The sequence below is a fragment of the Thalassophryne amazonica genome, chromosome 17 (genome assembly GCF_902500255.1).
Source record: "Thalassophryne amazonica chromosome 17, fThaAma1.1, whole genome shotgun sequence".
Lineage (NCBI taxonomy): Eukaryota > Metazoa > Chordata > Actinopteri > Batrachoidiformes > Batrachoididae > Thalassophryne > Thalassophryne amazonica.
In genome coordinates, this window is record NC_047119.1 from 70,118,567 (window position 1) to 70,133,636 (window position 15,070).

Below are 15,070 nucleotides of genomic sequence, written 5' to 3' on the forward strand. Positions count from 1 at the left end.
GCCATGTGATGCTTATCTCTGGGTGTGATCCAGGATATGGGCCTTCAAGGTTGAGGACGTCAGCACCTGGGGAATGCCACGGGGACGCCTGAGTTTCAACTGGCTGTGGCAGACAAACAGCTACTTGTGATTGGTGGGAACAGCCTGGTCTGGTTGCATCAAAGACTCAACCAAGACAGTTCTTTGGTGTGGTGGATGCAGTGACGAGATGCCAGCTGTTATCGGAAAGATGTTAGGAGCTATAAATATATCAAAATGCTGTGGTATCATAAAATAATATTAAAAAACCCAACAACAATCTATTCATTGTAAACTGTTGCTGTCTTAAAAGCCACATGTGGAGGTCTGAATATCTATATTTTCCTTGAAGGCTGTTTTAAAGCCAGAATCTTCAGTGTATTTTTGTCAAATCGGTCTGTGTCAGTTTATTTCAGTCCTTATTTGATCACACATGCATAGCACTTGAAATGTCCCTTGCTGGTGAGACTGCGCGCTGCTGCGTCATCAGAGCGGGGACGGCCCATTCTCGAACGCTTTCATTCACAAACAAAGCTTTTATATATTGCTGAATAATTGATTATGAACCCAGAAGGTGTACAGACTTACAGGTTCGAGCCAGAACAGCCAGAAGGAGATGTTTCAGAGGAGGAATCGGACCAAAACCACGATGGTGACCGCGAACGCGGCGGGGAAGCCCTACGGTTAGAAGATCTGTATTGTTCAGTAATTTTCTCATGCAATCGCTAATGTTATTTTGCTAACCTTGGTTTTCAGTGGGTAACACATTGGACCGTGGACTGCTGAAGTTTCGTGCTGAAATAACCGTGTGATCACATGACGCCTCTGTGGAGTGTACACGATTTACGTGATTTATACTCTACATACATACATACACTCAACAAAAATATAAACGCAACACTTTTGGTTTTGCTCCCATTTTGTATGAGATGAACTCAAAGATCTAAAACTTTTTCCACATACACAGTATCACCATTTCCCTCAAATATTGTTCACAAACCAGTCTAAATCTGTGATAGTGAGCACTTCTCCTTTGCTGAGATAATCCATCCCACCTCACAGGTGTGCCATATCAAGATGCTGATTAGACACCATGATTAGTACACAGGTGTGCCTTAGACTGCCCACAATAAATCAATTGTACATGTTCATAATTGTCCAAATACCATAAGGGGTAATTTGTTAAAAGCAACTCCAGTTTTGCCGCTCAAAAACACAATACAGCGACTCACCATCTCCTGAAATAGAGTAAACACACCCTGGTGATTCAACACATCTGAGTCATTATTTCCATATAAGCCACGTAAACAGCAGAATGGCACAGAAACAATCTGAACACAAGCCGGTCTCCCGTGTTTGCTATATGGCGGACTGTTAATCCAGCTAGGCCACTCCCTCTCATGACATCACATACTTGTTGACCTACTTTTTGACGAATGCCCACAAGAGCGCACGCTAACTTTAAATGGTTGAAATAACCGCTTAGAGCCATTTAGAACTTTTATTAAACACAGACCTTTCATATCGTTACAAAGTGCATTAATTCACGCTGGTCTGAGTCAGTTTTCCGTTTGGACTGCATGTGGCCTTTAGAAGCAGCACAGTGCTGACAGTGGGACGCGACTCCGCTCCTGCAGGATGAACTTAATGGCAGCACATAATGAATGTAGGTCTATTAATTTGATGGATGTTTTTAAATGGACTTTTATCAGTTGCTGGTATTTCTGGCACCATTACATTGGAAAGAGAAGGATTATGACTTTCAGAACGTGTTGTCTTTCAGTGGGTCTGTCAGGTTCGTGTTGTGTTCTTTCTTTCAGGTTCTCTCTCTCTCTCTCTCACTCACTCACTCACTCACACACACACATCTTCAACCTCTTAGTCCAGTTAAGGGTCGCGGGGGGCTGGAGCCTATCCCAGCAGTCATAGAACGCGAGGCGGGGTTCACCCAGGACAGGACGCCAGTCTGTCTCTGTCAGGTTCTCTTTTTGTCTTTTATCCATGTGGTGTTGATAAGGTGTTCATGGCACCGCTCGTTTGGGTCTCTCTCCTACATGCTGTGGAGTATGTTGGTTATTTGAATAGCATTTTTTTAATTTCTGAATTTATTATGTTAGATGCAGATTGTTAACAGCAAAATGTCTAACTTGACTTTTTTCCTGTTGCAGAACAAGTTCAGCGACTATGAGAAAAGAAAGGTATGTATGTGACAGCAGATAACTCATGCACACTTTCATCTACCACCCCGGAGAGCACAGAGGATGTAATTGCTTTTTTTTCATGTTTTTTGTCCAGACTGTGCATAAACTGAGAGCAGCTGGTTGGATTTACCATGTTCATTGAGCATGAACTTGATTTTTTTTCATTATCATTAATTATTACATTAATTTTATTATTATCGTTATTTTGTTTTTGTCACAATTAAGCCCTGGCAAATCTTGCAGTTACTTGAGTAGCTGTTTGAGGCTGGCTCCAAAGTGAGACACTCCCCATAGAAGTCCTACCTCCCGTGTCAAAACCCCAAACTTTAGTACACAAATAAACATGTTTACAGTCTGGTACAAAAAAAATGCTTTTGGTCTCGATGGCGTCTTTCCCCATTCATGACAGTTGGACCGGGAGTGATTACATTTTTTTTAATGACTCACCAGTTTAAGATATTTTAAACCCATACAGTTGTGAATAATTAGGGGTGTGGTCACTTTAAGTGGCACCTATGCTCCAGCGAGGGGAGTCCACACCAGTCCAGGACCCCACTAGCAATGGCTGGTAACTGCAGTGGACCAAACATGTTTATCCTTTCTGAGCATATTGTTACATATAGCTGAGTACTAATGGTCCATCTAAGAAGTCTGTGCTCCAGTATTTTTGTTGAGTGAAAATTTAGTATTGTTTAATCTGTATGTAGCCTTATTAGCAGGTGTTAGAGTCATTCAAACCACTGATGGTGCAGCCGTTACTGAGGCACTATGCCAGTTGTACTTTATAACTGTGCCAAGCCAGCTGTTATAAAAACCACCACCCAATCTGAAAAAATATGTGTTGAATCAAAGTTAGCTTGTTAGTCTCAGCTTGTTTGGGACCTCTGACACGGAGGACATGTTTGGGCTGCATTTGTCCCACCTAAGTCATGCCCTTCTTGTTTTATGGGATGGCTGGGAGTCAGGCCAAAATAGTGAGATCAGTTTGTGTTTCAAACATGTTCTTTGGAAAACCCATGGGAGACATCGCATTTCACTTTACAATGAAGAGAGTTGTCTTCTTTTCTCTCTCCCCCTGTTTGTTTTTACCCCTATAGTTGTTGTAATATAATACTAATAAACCACTAATGGCAACTACGCATGCAGACAAATAAGGTCTGTGTGCATTATGAACCTGCTCATGTAAGACATGTCTGAGTGAATAAAGAAATGCATCATGCTGGTGGTTGAAGGTGAAAATGCTTTGTTGTGACGGACAATATGAACGTGTCAGTTCTGCACCTGACCACACCTGACACACCCATGAGCGGACGTGGTCCTGTGAAATAATATGTGTGGGCACTGGCTGTTAGAATTACAGCAGCTGTGCTTTGTGGTGGAAGGAAGGCGGAGTGGAATTCTCTGTTGCCAACACCGTAGTTAAGTGTAGATTTAAACACTTTTCGGATGAGATTATGGACATTGTAAGGTGTCTACTTAAGAGTAAGGCATTTCTCATTTCTTTAAGCAGTATCTTAGAAAACAGGTTTTGGAAGATGTGTGTTCTTTTAGTAATTAATGACAAAACATTTCCACACACGTTGGGTTGACGTACTGAGTGCAAGTGGATTTTCAAACCACTGCTACTCCGCCCTTACTGAATGTTTCAAGAACACACCCATCATGTTTTTAATCCAACAATGTTCATGGAAAACACTACCTGTGGCATCAGTAAATGAGGTAAAACCACAAATGCACTGTTCTTGAATTTGCTGGCTTCTTCGTGGATTAGTCTGCTCTCATTTCAAGTCCTGATGGAATGTTGTTTATCCGTGCACGCCAGCATGAAGCTGTTAGGAATGTGACGGTGCACAGAAAAATTTATTGTCACTTGTCTTCCATCAGGAGCAGAAACAGCAGGAGAAGCTGGCCTTTGAGCGCCACCTAGAGGAACAGCAAAAGGAGCAAACTCAACTTGTACTTATGAGTACATCCCGCAAGGAAAATATGCTGAACTCAGTTCGACAGGTACACAACATGTTAATGCTCTGTGTCTGAAGTTACCTTTGATGACATGGATATGTTGGTTTCTCTTGTGTTTTTGGTTCTCAGCATGTTGAGTCAAATACTCATTCAGTGGACAGAAGAGTCCCAAAGACTGATGTGTAAACAGTAGCTCAAGCCTTGAAACAGGAATAGGAATCTGGGTTGGGGAAGTTAGAAAACAGCGTTTATCCCACCCTCATGACCACCACTGAGGTGCTCAGTGTCCAGCTGATCAGACTGTGGTTACACTGGGCCCTTTTTAGCAGTGAATATGTGAAATTACGTGAAAGTGAACAGGGTGGGTGAGCTAGGATGGAAAGCATTAGTAAGGATTGCAGGGCGGGTTGTTCTCGTGCATCAACGCATTCACTACCCCACAGGACCACCCTACAGGACCTTCACAGCTCCTGATTGAAAATGACCCAGGCAGGCTAATGGTCCATCCCTATCTCCCGAAATTAGCCATCTGTCCCCAGCAGTCTGGTGGCACTTGTCTGTCTCCTTTACCTGTTCCAGTTGCTGGGAGCCTCAATGCATAGGCCATGGGCCCTATATACACTGAATAAAAATATAAACACAACACATTTGTTCTTGCTCCCGTTTTTCATGAGCTGAACTCAAAGATCTAAAACATTTTCTACATACAGAAAAGACCTGTTTCTCTCAAATATTGTTCACAAATCTGTCTAAATCTGTGTTAGTGAGCACTTCTCCTTTGCCGAGATAATCCAGGCCACCTCACAGGTGTGGCATGTCAAGATGCTGATTAGACAGCATGATTATTGCACAGGTGTGCCTTAGGCTGGCCACAATAAAAGGCCACTTTGAAATGGGCAGTTTTGCTCTATTAGAGGGGTGGGGGGCAGAAAACCAGTCAGTTTCTGGTGTGACTACCATTTGCCTCATGCAGGGCAACACATCTCCTTCATATAGGGTTGATCAGCAGCCAGACGCCATCGAATGTGAGCATTTGCCCATTCAAGTCTGTTACAACAACAAACTGCAGTCCGTTTGAGACCCTGATGAGAACGACAAGCATGCAGAGACGGTTTATGATAGTTTGTGCAGAAATTATTTGGTTCTGCAAACCGATTGTTGCAGTAGCTATCTGTGTGGCTGGTCTCAGATAATCTTGGAGATGAACATGCTGGATGTGGAGGTCCTGAGCGGGTGTGGTTACAAGTGGTCTGTGGTTGTGAGGCCGGTTGGATGTACTGCCAAATTCTCTGAAACGCCTTTGGAGATGGCTTCTGGTAGAAAAGTGAACATTCAATTCATGGGCAACAGCTCCAGGGACATTCCTACAGTCAGAATGCCTGTAGGAATTGCGCACGCGCTCTCAAAACTTGTGACATCTGTGGTATTGTGATGAAACTGGACATTTTAGAGTGACCTTTTAATTGTGGCCAGCCTAAGACACACCTGTGCAATAATCATGCTGTCGAATCAGCATCTTGGCATGTCAGGTGTGAGGTGGGATGGATTATCTCGGCAAAGAAGAAGTGCTCACTAACACAGATTTAGACAGATTTGTGAACAATATTTGAGAGAAATAGCTCTTTTGTGTATATAGGAAATGTTTAAGATTTTTCAGTTCAGCTCATGAAAAATGGGAGCAAAAACAAAAGTGCTGTGTTTATCTTTTGTTAAGTGTGTCTATGTATGTATGTATATATAATATAATATCTCCAAGTGGCCTCTGTGTGCGTGTGTATGGCTTAGATCGCAGAGAAACGTGGAAGAGCTGATGTGGTGTTTGATATGCTTATGTATTTTGGGTCAAGGATGAATGCTGCGAAAACAGAAAGCTGATGGTACTAATATTTTTGGACAAATTTGCGATATTAGCTCACAACAGTGAACAATGGATATTGTACTGCAATACACCATGGCAGGTCAGGGTTCTGGGACGTTAAATGCTATTGTGGTTTATGTTAGCTGAACAGTGTTCTTAGTGTTACTGATTTATTGTGTTTTTGTAGTTCAGTTGGTTAGTCAGTATAGTTAAATGTCATGTTGCTGTTATCAGAGGTGAGAACTGTACTGCTTTTGATGTCTTCTGCCAGCATTTCTGTTTGTGCGTCTGTAAAACCAGAAGTACCTGCTTGCGGCAGAATGCTGAAAAGACAAAAAGCTGTGTGTGTGTGCATGCGTGTTTGCAACTTTGATCGTGGGCATACTGGGGAGAGCTTACGTTTGCTGTTTGGTATGTTTATGTATTTTGGGTCAGAGATGAACGGCACCTAAACGGAACGTGGGTAGGATTGATGTTTTTCAAGAAACTATGGATATTAGCTAACAACACTGAACAATCGGTAAATCATCGTTATATTAAAAGCGTGAGTGCGTGATTTCATTTAGTAAGTTCAATGTAAGTACATGTATATAATTGTAAATAGGTTAATATAAATATAATATATAATTGTAAATAGTTTACAAAATGTAAATACGTTGTAATATAATGTAAATAGGTTAAAAATACATGGATGACACAAGAAACTGAACTGAAACACTTGTTTCTATTGTGGTCCATTTAAAATTCAAATGACAAAATATAAGTAATAATACATACAAACATAAAAATAGTAATAATAAAATAATAATAATAATGTGTATATAGTAACAAGAACCTAAACAATTAATAAATACATTAAGACAGTAAATTAACATTAAAAATGACATAATCAGCAGGAAATAAAAGGGTTGAGGGGTTCTTCTAAATATTGTTGAGGTCTGGACTTACACCATTCCAATTCGTGTGTGTGTGTGTGTGTGTGTGTGTGTGTGTGTGTGTGTGTGTGTGTATTATATATATGTATTATGTATGTATTATGTATATGTACACTCAACAAAAATATAAATGCAACACTTTTGGTTTTGCTCCCATTTTGTATGAGATGAACTTTTTCCACATACACAATATCACCATTTCCCTCAAATATTGTTCACAAACCAGTCTAAATCTGTGATAGTGAGCACTTCTCCTTTGCTGAGATAATCCATCCCACCTCACAGGTGTGCCATATCAAGATGCTGATTAGACACCATGATTAGTACACAGGTGTGCCTTAGACTGCCCACAATAAAAGGCCACTCTGAAAGGTGCAGTTTTATCACACAGCACAATGCCACAGATGTCGCAAGATTTGAGGGAGCGTGCAATTGGCATGTTGACAGCAGGAATGTCAACCAGAGCTGTTGCTCGTGTATTGAATGTTCATTTCTCTACCATAAGCCGTCTCCAAAGGCGTTTCAGAGAATTTGGCAGTACATCCAACCAGCCTCACAACCACAGACCACGTGTAACCACACCAGCCCAGGACCTCCACATCCAGCATGTTCACCTCCAAGATCGTCTGAGACCAGCCACTCGGACAGCTACTGAAACAATCGGTTTGCATAACCAAAGAATTTCTGCACAAACTGTCAGAAACCGTCTCAGGGAAGCTCATCTGCATGCTCGTCGTCCTCATCGGGGTCTCGACCTGACTCCAGTTCGTCATCGTAACCGACTTGAGTGGGCAAATGCTCACATTCTCTGGCGTTTGGCACGTTGGAGAGGTGTTCTCTTCACGGATGAATCCCGGTTCACACTGTCCAGGGCAGATGGCAGACAGCGTGTGTGGCGTTGTGTGGGTGAGCGGTTTTCTGATGTCAATGTTGTGGATCGAGTGGCCCATGGTGGCGGTGGGGTTATGGTATGGGCAGGCGTCTGTTATGGACGAAGAACACAGGTGCATTTTATTGATGGCATTTTGAATGCACAGAGATACCGTGACAAGATCCTGAGGCCCATTGTTGTGCCATACATCCAAGAACATCACCTCATGTTGCAGCAGGATAATGCACGGCCCCATGTTGCAAGGATCTGTACACAATTCTTTGAAGCTGAAAATGTCCCAGTTCTTGCATGGCCAGTATACTCACCGGACATGTCACCCATTGAGCATGTTTGGGATGCTCTGGACCAGCGTATACGACAGCGTGTACCAGTTTCTGCCAATATCCAGCATCTTCGCACAGCCATTGAAGAGGAGTGGACCAACATTCCACAGGCCACAATTGACAACCTGATCAACTGTATGCGAAGGAGATGTGTTGCACTGCATGAGGCAAATGGTGGTCACACCAGATACTGACTGGTATCCCCCCCCAATAAAATAAAACTGCACCTTTCAGAGTGGCCTTTTATTGTGGGCAGTCTAAGGCACACCTGTGCACTAATCATGGTGTCTAATCAGCATCTTGATATGGCACACCTGTGAGGTGGGATGGATTATCTCAGCAAAGGAGAAGTGCTCACTATCACAGATTTAAACTGGTTTGTGAACAATATTTGAGGGAAATTATGATATTGTGTATGTGGAAAAAGTTTTAGATCTTTGAGTTCATCTCATACAAAATGGGAGCAAAACCAAAAGTGTTGCGTTTATATTTTTGTTGAGTGTATATATGTGTGTGTGTGTGTGTGTGTGTGTGTGTGTGTGTGTGTGTGTGTGTAATAAGATAATCCTTTAATAATCCCATGACGGGGAAATTTGCAATGTTACAGCAGCACAGGGAGAGTCACAGAACAACAGTGCAAGTCTGTAAAAATAAGGTAAAAGAAAATCAGCACTGAAGTATATACTAGCTGAGTTAAGACAACAAACTGTAGTTCATGTGTAGAACAGGTAACTCCGTTCTACGCACGGATAATAGAGGAATTTTAGCCATGCCATTGTATCTTTCATGTCACTTTAGTTAAGGTGTAGTAAGTTGCATTCCATTGTGTGTATGTTGTCATCATTAATTTTCATAGACCAATTTGTGACATTCATGAGACTCAAGTAATGATTATAAAAAGGTGACAGCATGTCATATCACTGCCACGCTCTGGCCACCATACACAGCAGGTACATTTTAATTGAAAAAATGTGCCTTTAACTCTCAGTGTGCGCTGGCCTGTTTGGATTGTAATTAAAATGCACCCTAGCCAGCAGCTACTGCATAGTAAGTAAAGTGTGATGCTTGCTACCTGACCTGAGTACCACGTGAACTGCGAAAATAAGGGCTCCAGTGAGCGGGTTGTGATTCTTATATATAAGGCTGACCGTGTGTGTGTGTGTGCGCGCGCACACGTGCGTGCTTTCAACATAAGGGCCCCAGTGACCTCTCCCGTGGTGCCCCCAGTCACCATACCAAGTTTGGTATCAATTGCTTAATTACTGTGGCAGTGCATGGTGAACACACACACACATTCATGGTCATCTTTATATATTATATTAGATATAGAGCTAATCTATATCTAATATAATGTTTGGGCTCACTGTCTTGCTGAAATGTCCACTCTCATTTCATCTTCGTCATCCTGGTAGATTTTTAGCAAGAATATCTCGGGTAGCAGTCGACCGATATGGATTTTTAAGGGCTGATATGATTATCGACAAGGTTTGGAGGCTGATACCGATATTTGAGGCCAATGTTTGGCTGCGGTAAAACGTGTCAGAATTTAGTATACTTCACCCTTAACACTCAACTCAACTCAATAGAGCACTTTCGAACAGCCAAAACTGAAACAAAGTGCTGTACACGAGGGTCATAAAAAAACAACAAAGCAACCCAACAACAATAAAAACAGCAACAAACAAACAGAACAACTAAAACAGAGTGTAGTCTCATATTTTGTTAAAAGCCAGTGAATAAACGTGGGTTTTAAGATTGGTTTTAAAAACAGACAGTGAAGAGGCCTACCTAATGTGCAAAGGTAGATGATTCCAAATTTTTGGAGCTAAATTGCTCGATCCCCTCTGAGCGTTCGCTTGGAGCTCGGTACCTCAAGAAGCAGCTGATCAGTTGACTGGACGAACTATGCAGGAGCGTAGGGGTGAAGTAGCTCAGAGACGTAGGACGGGGTGAGGCCATTTAAAGATTTAAAAACAAATAAAAGAATCTTTACTTGGCAGAGTTCTGAACTAACTGGAGATGTGCAAGAGAGGACCGGCTAACTCCAAAATAAAGTGCATTACAGTAATCCATCTGAGAGGTAATGAAGGTATGGATTACTGTTTCAAAGCTCTGATGTGTGAGGAAAGGCTTCACCTTAGCAAGCTGCCTAAGGTGAAAGAAACTAAGCCTTCTTGAATATATTTTGCAGTATATGTTTAATTCACAGAACTTTTCAACATGACCTTCACACAAAAAAGTGCAAGGAGCTACAAATAAAATTATGAAGTTGAACAAATTAACAAATAAATAAATACACCCAACACAGTTCTGGTCTGTACACTGCAATCTTATTCCATGCCAGTCTGTGAGCAGCATGCTTCAGCAGTTGTGAAGTTGTGATGTCTAACAAATCAAGTAGTGCTGTGAGAGGGTCTCTGCTGCAAACCAGAAAACAGTGATTCATACTTTAAAAGAGCGGTTTGGGCTAACAGCCTCTTAGTGCCTGAAGTCAGGGGCCATTGGCTCAATATGATGCTGCTCTGGTACACAGAACAGACTCCGCACACAAAATCTGACAGACTCTCAAAGTAAAATAAAAATAACAAAGCCAGCCAGCTCCATTGATGAGAATACATTGCAAAAGGGAAAAAAAAAACTGTACATGGCACTCACCCACTTGTAGAATGATTCCAAGATTAACGATGCATGGTGACATCAAAGAAGTCATCATGCATGGATAGTATGCGATCATCAGCCGAAGAATAATGTCCAGGTCCACTCCATCAAAGAGGTTGTCACACATAGATGGCACGTGATAGCCATCCGGAGAATAATGTCCAAGGTCCACTCAATCAACGACATCGTCATGCATGGTTGACAAGCGATCGACAGCTGAAGAACCATGTCCACGTCCATGCCATCCTACTGTGGCCAGATGTCCTCCACGGTTGTGCTGTGATTAAGCCCACCTCTGTGCATGGGGGCTGACCACGGCCGCCAGCATTAGATGTTTTCCCATTGTGGTCTTGATTTAGAAGAAGAAGAAAAGGGACAAAGGCCTGATCACACATCACTAACAAAGGACAACGAAGCCCAAATGAAACAAGAAATCTGGACTTTCGTTGGTATTGTGTAACCTTTGTGCAGCTTTGGTCCTGCAACTGGCACCTCATCAAGATTTTTAAACTGTTGAAAAATTTGAATGAATGCTGCCGAAAACCTCAATTTGTCCGTATTTCATTTTGCTGTCATGCTTGACGGTTTCTTTTCGTTTGCTTAGTTTTTGTAACGTTAGCGTTTAGTTCGAGTTCGTTCGACCAGCTGAATGTTTTTATACAGTGCAGAAGCCGGTTTGTGAGTGCTCCTGTGGAGGAGAGATGCAGCTCCTCTGCAGCGGTGCTGGTGTGTGGTGTAGGGCTTCTGCCGCTGCGTGTGATGGGGCGAGTGCAACTGCTGTCATGCCTGGCCAGCCAGGAAGAATTTGTAGGCCTCCATGCTAGTGCACGGAGTCCGTGATCGTGGTGTTGGCCAGTGCTGTGTGCACCTGAGGAGAGAGTTGCTGCACAAAAGTCCAGCCGGTGTCCTCTCAGGAACTGCACCATTCTGTCCATGAACTCTGAAAGGCTTGCTGTCCTCCAGCCCATGCAGAGAGAAGAGCCTGCTGGCCCTTTCAGTCTGACAGTTCAAAAGTTTTAAGGAGGTAATTTTAACAAAACCTTTCCACAAATAAAGAGCAGCACAACGGTTCCAGCATGAAGCCCTGTTCAGTTTTATTCAACCTTCATATTTTTTGCCAGAAAAATTAACTTGTCCAAAACTGTCACACTCTATAAGGGATTTTTAAAGAGAATTAATGTTAAAGAATCCCTTTACATTTGTACAATTTGTTTTATTTTCTATCTCTTTCTATTAACTGTTCATTTAATGTTTGTTAATATATCTTTTTAAATAAAGTTTTGAAAACAAAACATTGTGGGAGAGGCAAAAAAGTGAGTAAAACCACCTTAAAAATATTTAGAACCACAAATAAACTTGATTCTTGGTTTGTTTACTTATTTTGCCATTAAAATTGCCCATCACTTATTAAAATAAAATAACTTCTCAAGGTCAGGGCTTCTCAAAGTCTGGGGACTATTTAATCACAGCGCAGCAAATGGGGTCAGTAGGCTAAGCAAGTCGTAAGTCTGAACCAGACAGTGAGGATTCTGATGATGAAGGAGATGATCCCTCTTTTGTTCTGGACAATCAACCAGAGCAGGTGGATCCACCGACATGCGCACACATCTCCACAGTAGATCTGATCCCTTGCTTCTCTTTGCAGCTTCTCCAGGAATAAGGTGTTACAGAGCTCTGTCCCAGCGCCGAGTCCTAGAATGCAGAGTAGGATGCAGACACACACTGCTCTGGCAGTGACTCCAGGCGCGTTTCATTTAAAGCGTTGAGATCAACGTCATCTTCGGTTTCATTTTGTTCATCTTTCATTCCTTTTGTGCTCTTGATTCACAGGCTAATTGGTAATGTGAAAAGTCAAAAGCTCATTTGTCCACCTTTTCTCGATGAGTTATGACTTTTTTTTTTATACTTTTTCCCCATCGTTCAGGAATCGTAGTGTGCTGTGTGACCAAGCCATAAGCTAGTGCAGACAGGTTTATCCAGCTTACGGAACACAGGACTGAATGTTGGAACTCAGGGGGCCCAGGATATCAGCAGAGCAGGCTGTGGAAGTGTTTCCCTCAAACAGGATAACCTCTGTCTTGGATTCATTAAGATTTAGTAGATTAGCACTTGTCCATGATTTAACCTCACTCAAACAATCCAATAATGGCTGCATTGGGTCATAGTCTTGGGTCATAGCCTAACAACCTCAGTGGCAGGTAAATCTGGACATCGTCAGCAAAGCAATGGAAAGAAACTTGATATTTAAAAACACACCACCAAGGGGCAATGTGTACAAAAGAAATGGAATGGGGCCTAGAATGGAGCCTTGAGGGACTCCACAGGTCAGTGGGCCACATCTGAAGAAAAGTGACCCAACTTTACAGAGAAGCTCTGCTCTGAAAGGTAGGAGCTGGACCAGCTGTGGGCAGATCCTGTAATGGCCACATACTGCATCTGACTGGAAGTGGTGCTGAGTGTCCATTAGTGCTCCAGAACCACAGATCTGCCCATCTGGTCCATCAAGAGTCACTCATTTCATCTGTCCAAAACAACTTTTGAAAAATCTATCACCAGTCTGATTCGGACCCGGCGCCACGAGGGGGCGTTTGAGGGCGACGCCGCCTCACGTCATCAACCTCGCCCCCTCGGATATGAGAGTTATCAAAAATAAAAATAAAAAAGAAAGAAAAAGAAATACTGGAAAATATAGCACCTCGCAGTTTCGCAGATTTTTTTAGTCCAATTTTGCATGCTTTTTTTTTTTTAAAGTGCATTGTGCTCTGCGTCCTCATCAAGCAGGCCGGTGTTCTGTCGAGATGACGGGACACCTGTTGCGGCACCGCAAAGGGAGAGCATGCACATTGTGTTCTGCGTGTCTGTTTATTAGAATCTTCTCGCCCAGAAGAAAAAGAACGCCAACAACTACCCATAACTGTGTTCTTCAGTCGGAGAAAGACACCTGCAGCGAGGTGTGAGTGGAAAAAGGCGCGACAGTGGCGCGGCGCCAGGATGAAGAGGCGCGATCAGAGGAACTGTGAAATACTGGTCAGTCACTATTAATAATTTCTTGTGTCCAACCTCGTAGGTTGATTGTTAAAATTAAATTCATTAGTTCTAAAAGCCATCATAATTATTTATAGGAAAACGTTCTATTTTTATTTCTCAAACAAATGTTTGGGCCTGAAAACAGGTTGGTCTTATTTTTCTACTAAGGTTTGAACTTTGAGAGTGTTTACACATGAGAGAAAAGTGAGAAAATGTTAATGCCTGTTTGAGAAAAGTGTATAAAGTGTGTAGTGAGGGGTTTTACAGCCTTAAAACATCTATAATAATTGTAAAAAATAATGCTGACTACTTAACGGATTTCGCCTATTGCGGGTTATTTTTAGAACGTAACTCCCGCGATAAACTTCTTGCTTGCCTCTACTGGTGGTTGGCTCTCACTGCGGTATTGTATCACTTCCTGTTCCGGAGCACAGCGGTGTTTTTCTGTATCTGTTAGCTGTTTAATCTGCGCAGTTAGATTGATCTAGTTATCTAGATTACGATTTGTTTCACAGTGTAATCTTTACGTGCCTTAACTAAAGCACTCCCTCTGCTGAATCACCTCTAAATTATTTACACATTATTCACTTTGCGTGTTTTTAGGAATCCGCTAGCTTAGCGTAGCTACTAGCTCTTAGCCGATTTAGCATGGCGGCTTCTCCTGTCTCTCCTGCACTTTTCTGCTCTGGGTGTGAAATGTTTAGTTATTCCTCGGCCTCCTTTAGCAGTAACGGTACTTGTAATAAGTGTAGCTTATTCGTAGCTTTGGAGGCCAGGCTGGGCGAATTGGAGACTCGGCTCCGCACCGTGGAAAATTCTACAGCTAGCCAGGCCCCTGTAGTCGGTGCGGACCAAGGTAGCTTAGCCGCCGTTAGTTACCCCCTGGCAGATCCCGAGCAGCCGGGAAATCAGGCTGATTGGGTGACTGTGAGGAGGAAGCGTAGTTCTAAACAGAAGCCCCGTGTACACCGCCAACCCGTTCACATCTCTAACCGTTTTTCTCCACTCGGCGACACACCCGCCGAGGATCAAACTCTGGTTATTGGCGACTCTGTTTTGCGAAATGTGAAGTTAGCGACACCAGCAACCATAGTCAATTGTCTTCCGGGGGCCAGAGCAGGCGACATTGAAGGAAATTTGAAACTGCTGGCTAAGGCTAAGCGTAAATTTGGTAAGATTGTAATTCACGTTGGCAG

The 15,070-nt window shown here is 42.6% G+C and overlaps 1 protein-coding gene across 2 annotated transcripts in view; it reads left to right on the forward strand.

Annotated features, from left to right (window-relative positions):
• Positions 1-15,070, forward strand: part of lrsam1 (leucine rich repeat and sterile alpha motif containing 1) — a 104,779-nt gene that overhangs the window by 32,175 nt on the left and 57,534 nt on the right. For both annotated transcript variants that reach the window (XM_034192427.1, XM_034192428.1), the window contains exons 11-12: positions 2,187-2,216; positions 4,104-4,226. In XM_034192427.1, coding sequence (XP_034048318.1) covers positions 2,187-2,216; positions 4,104-4,226 — 153 coding nt within the window. The remainder of the gene's footprint in view (positions 1-2,186; positions 2,217-4,103; positions 4,227-15,070) is intronic.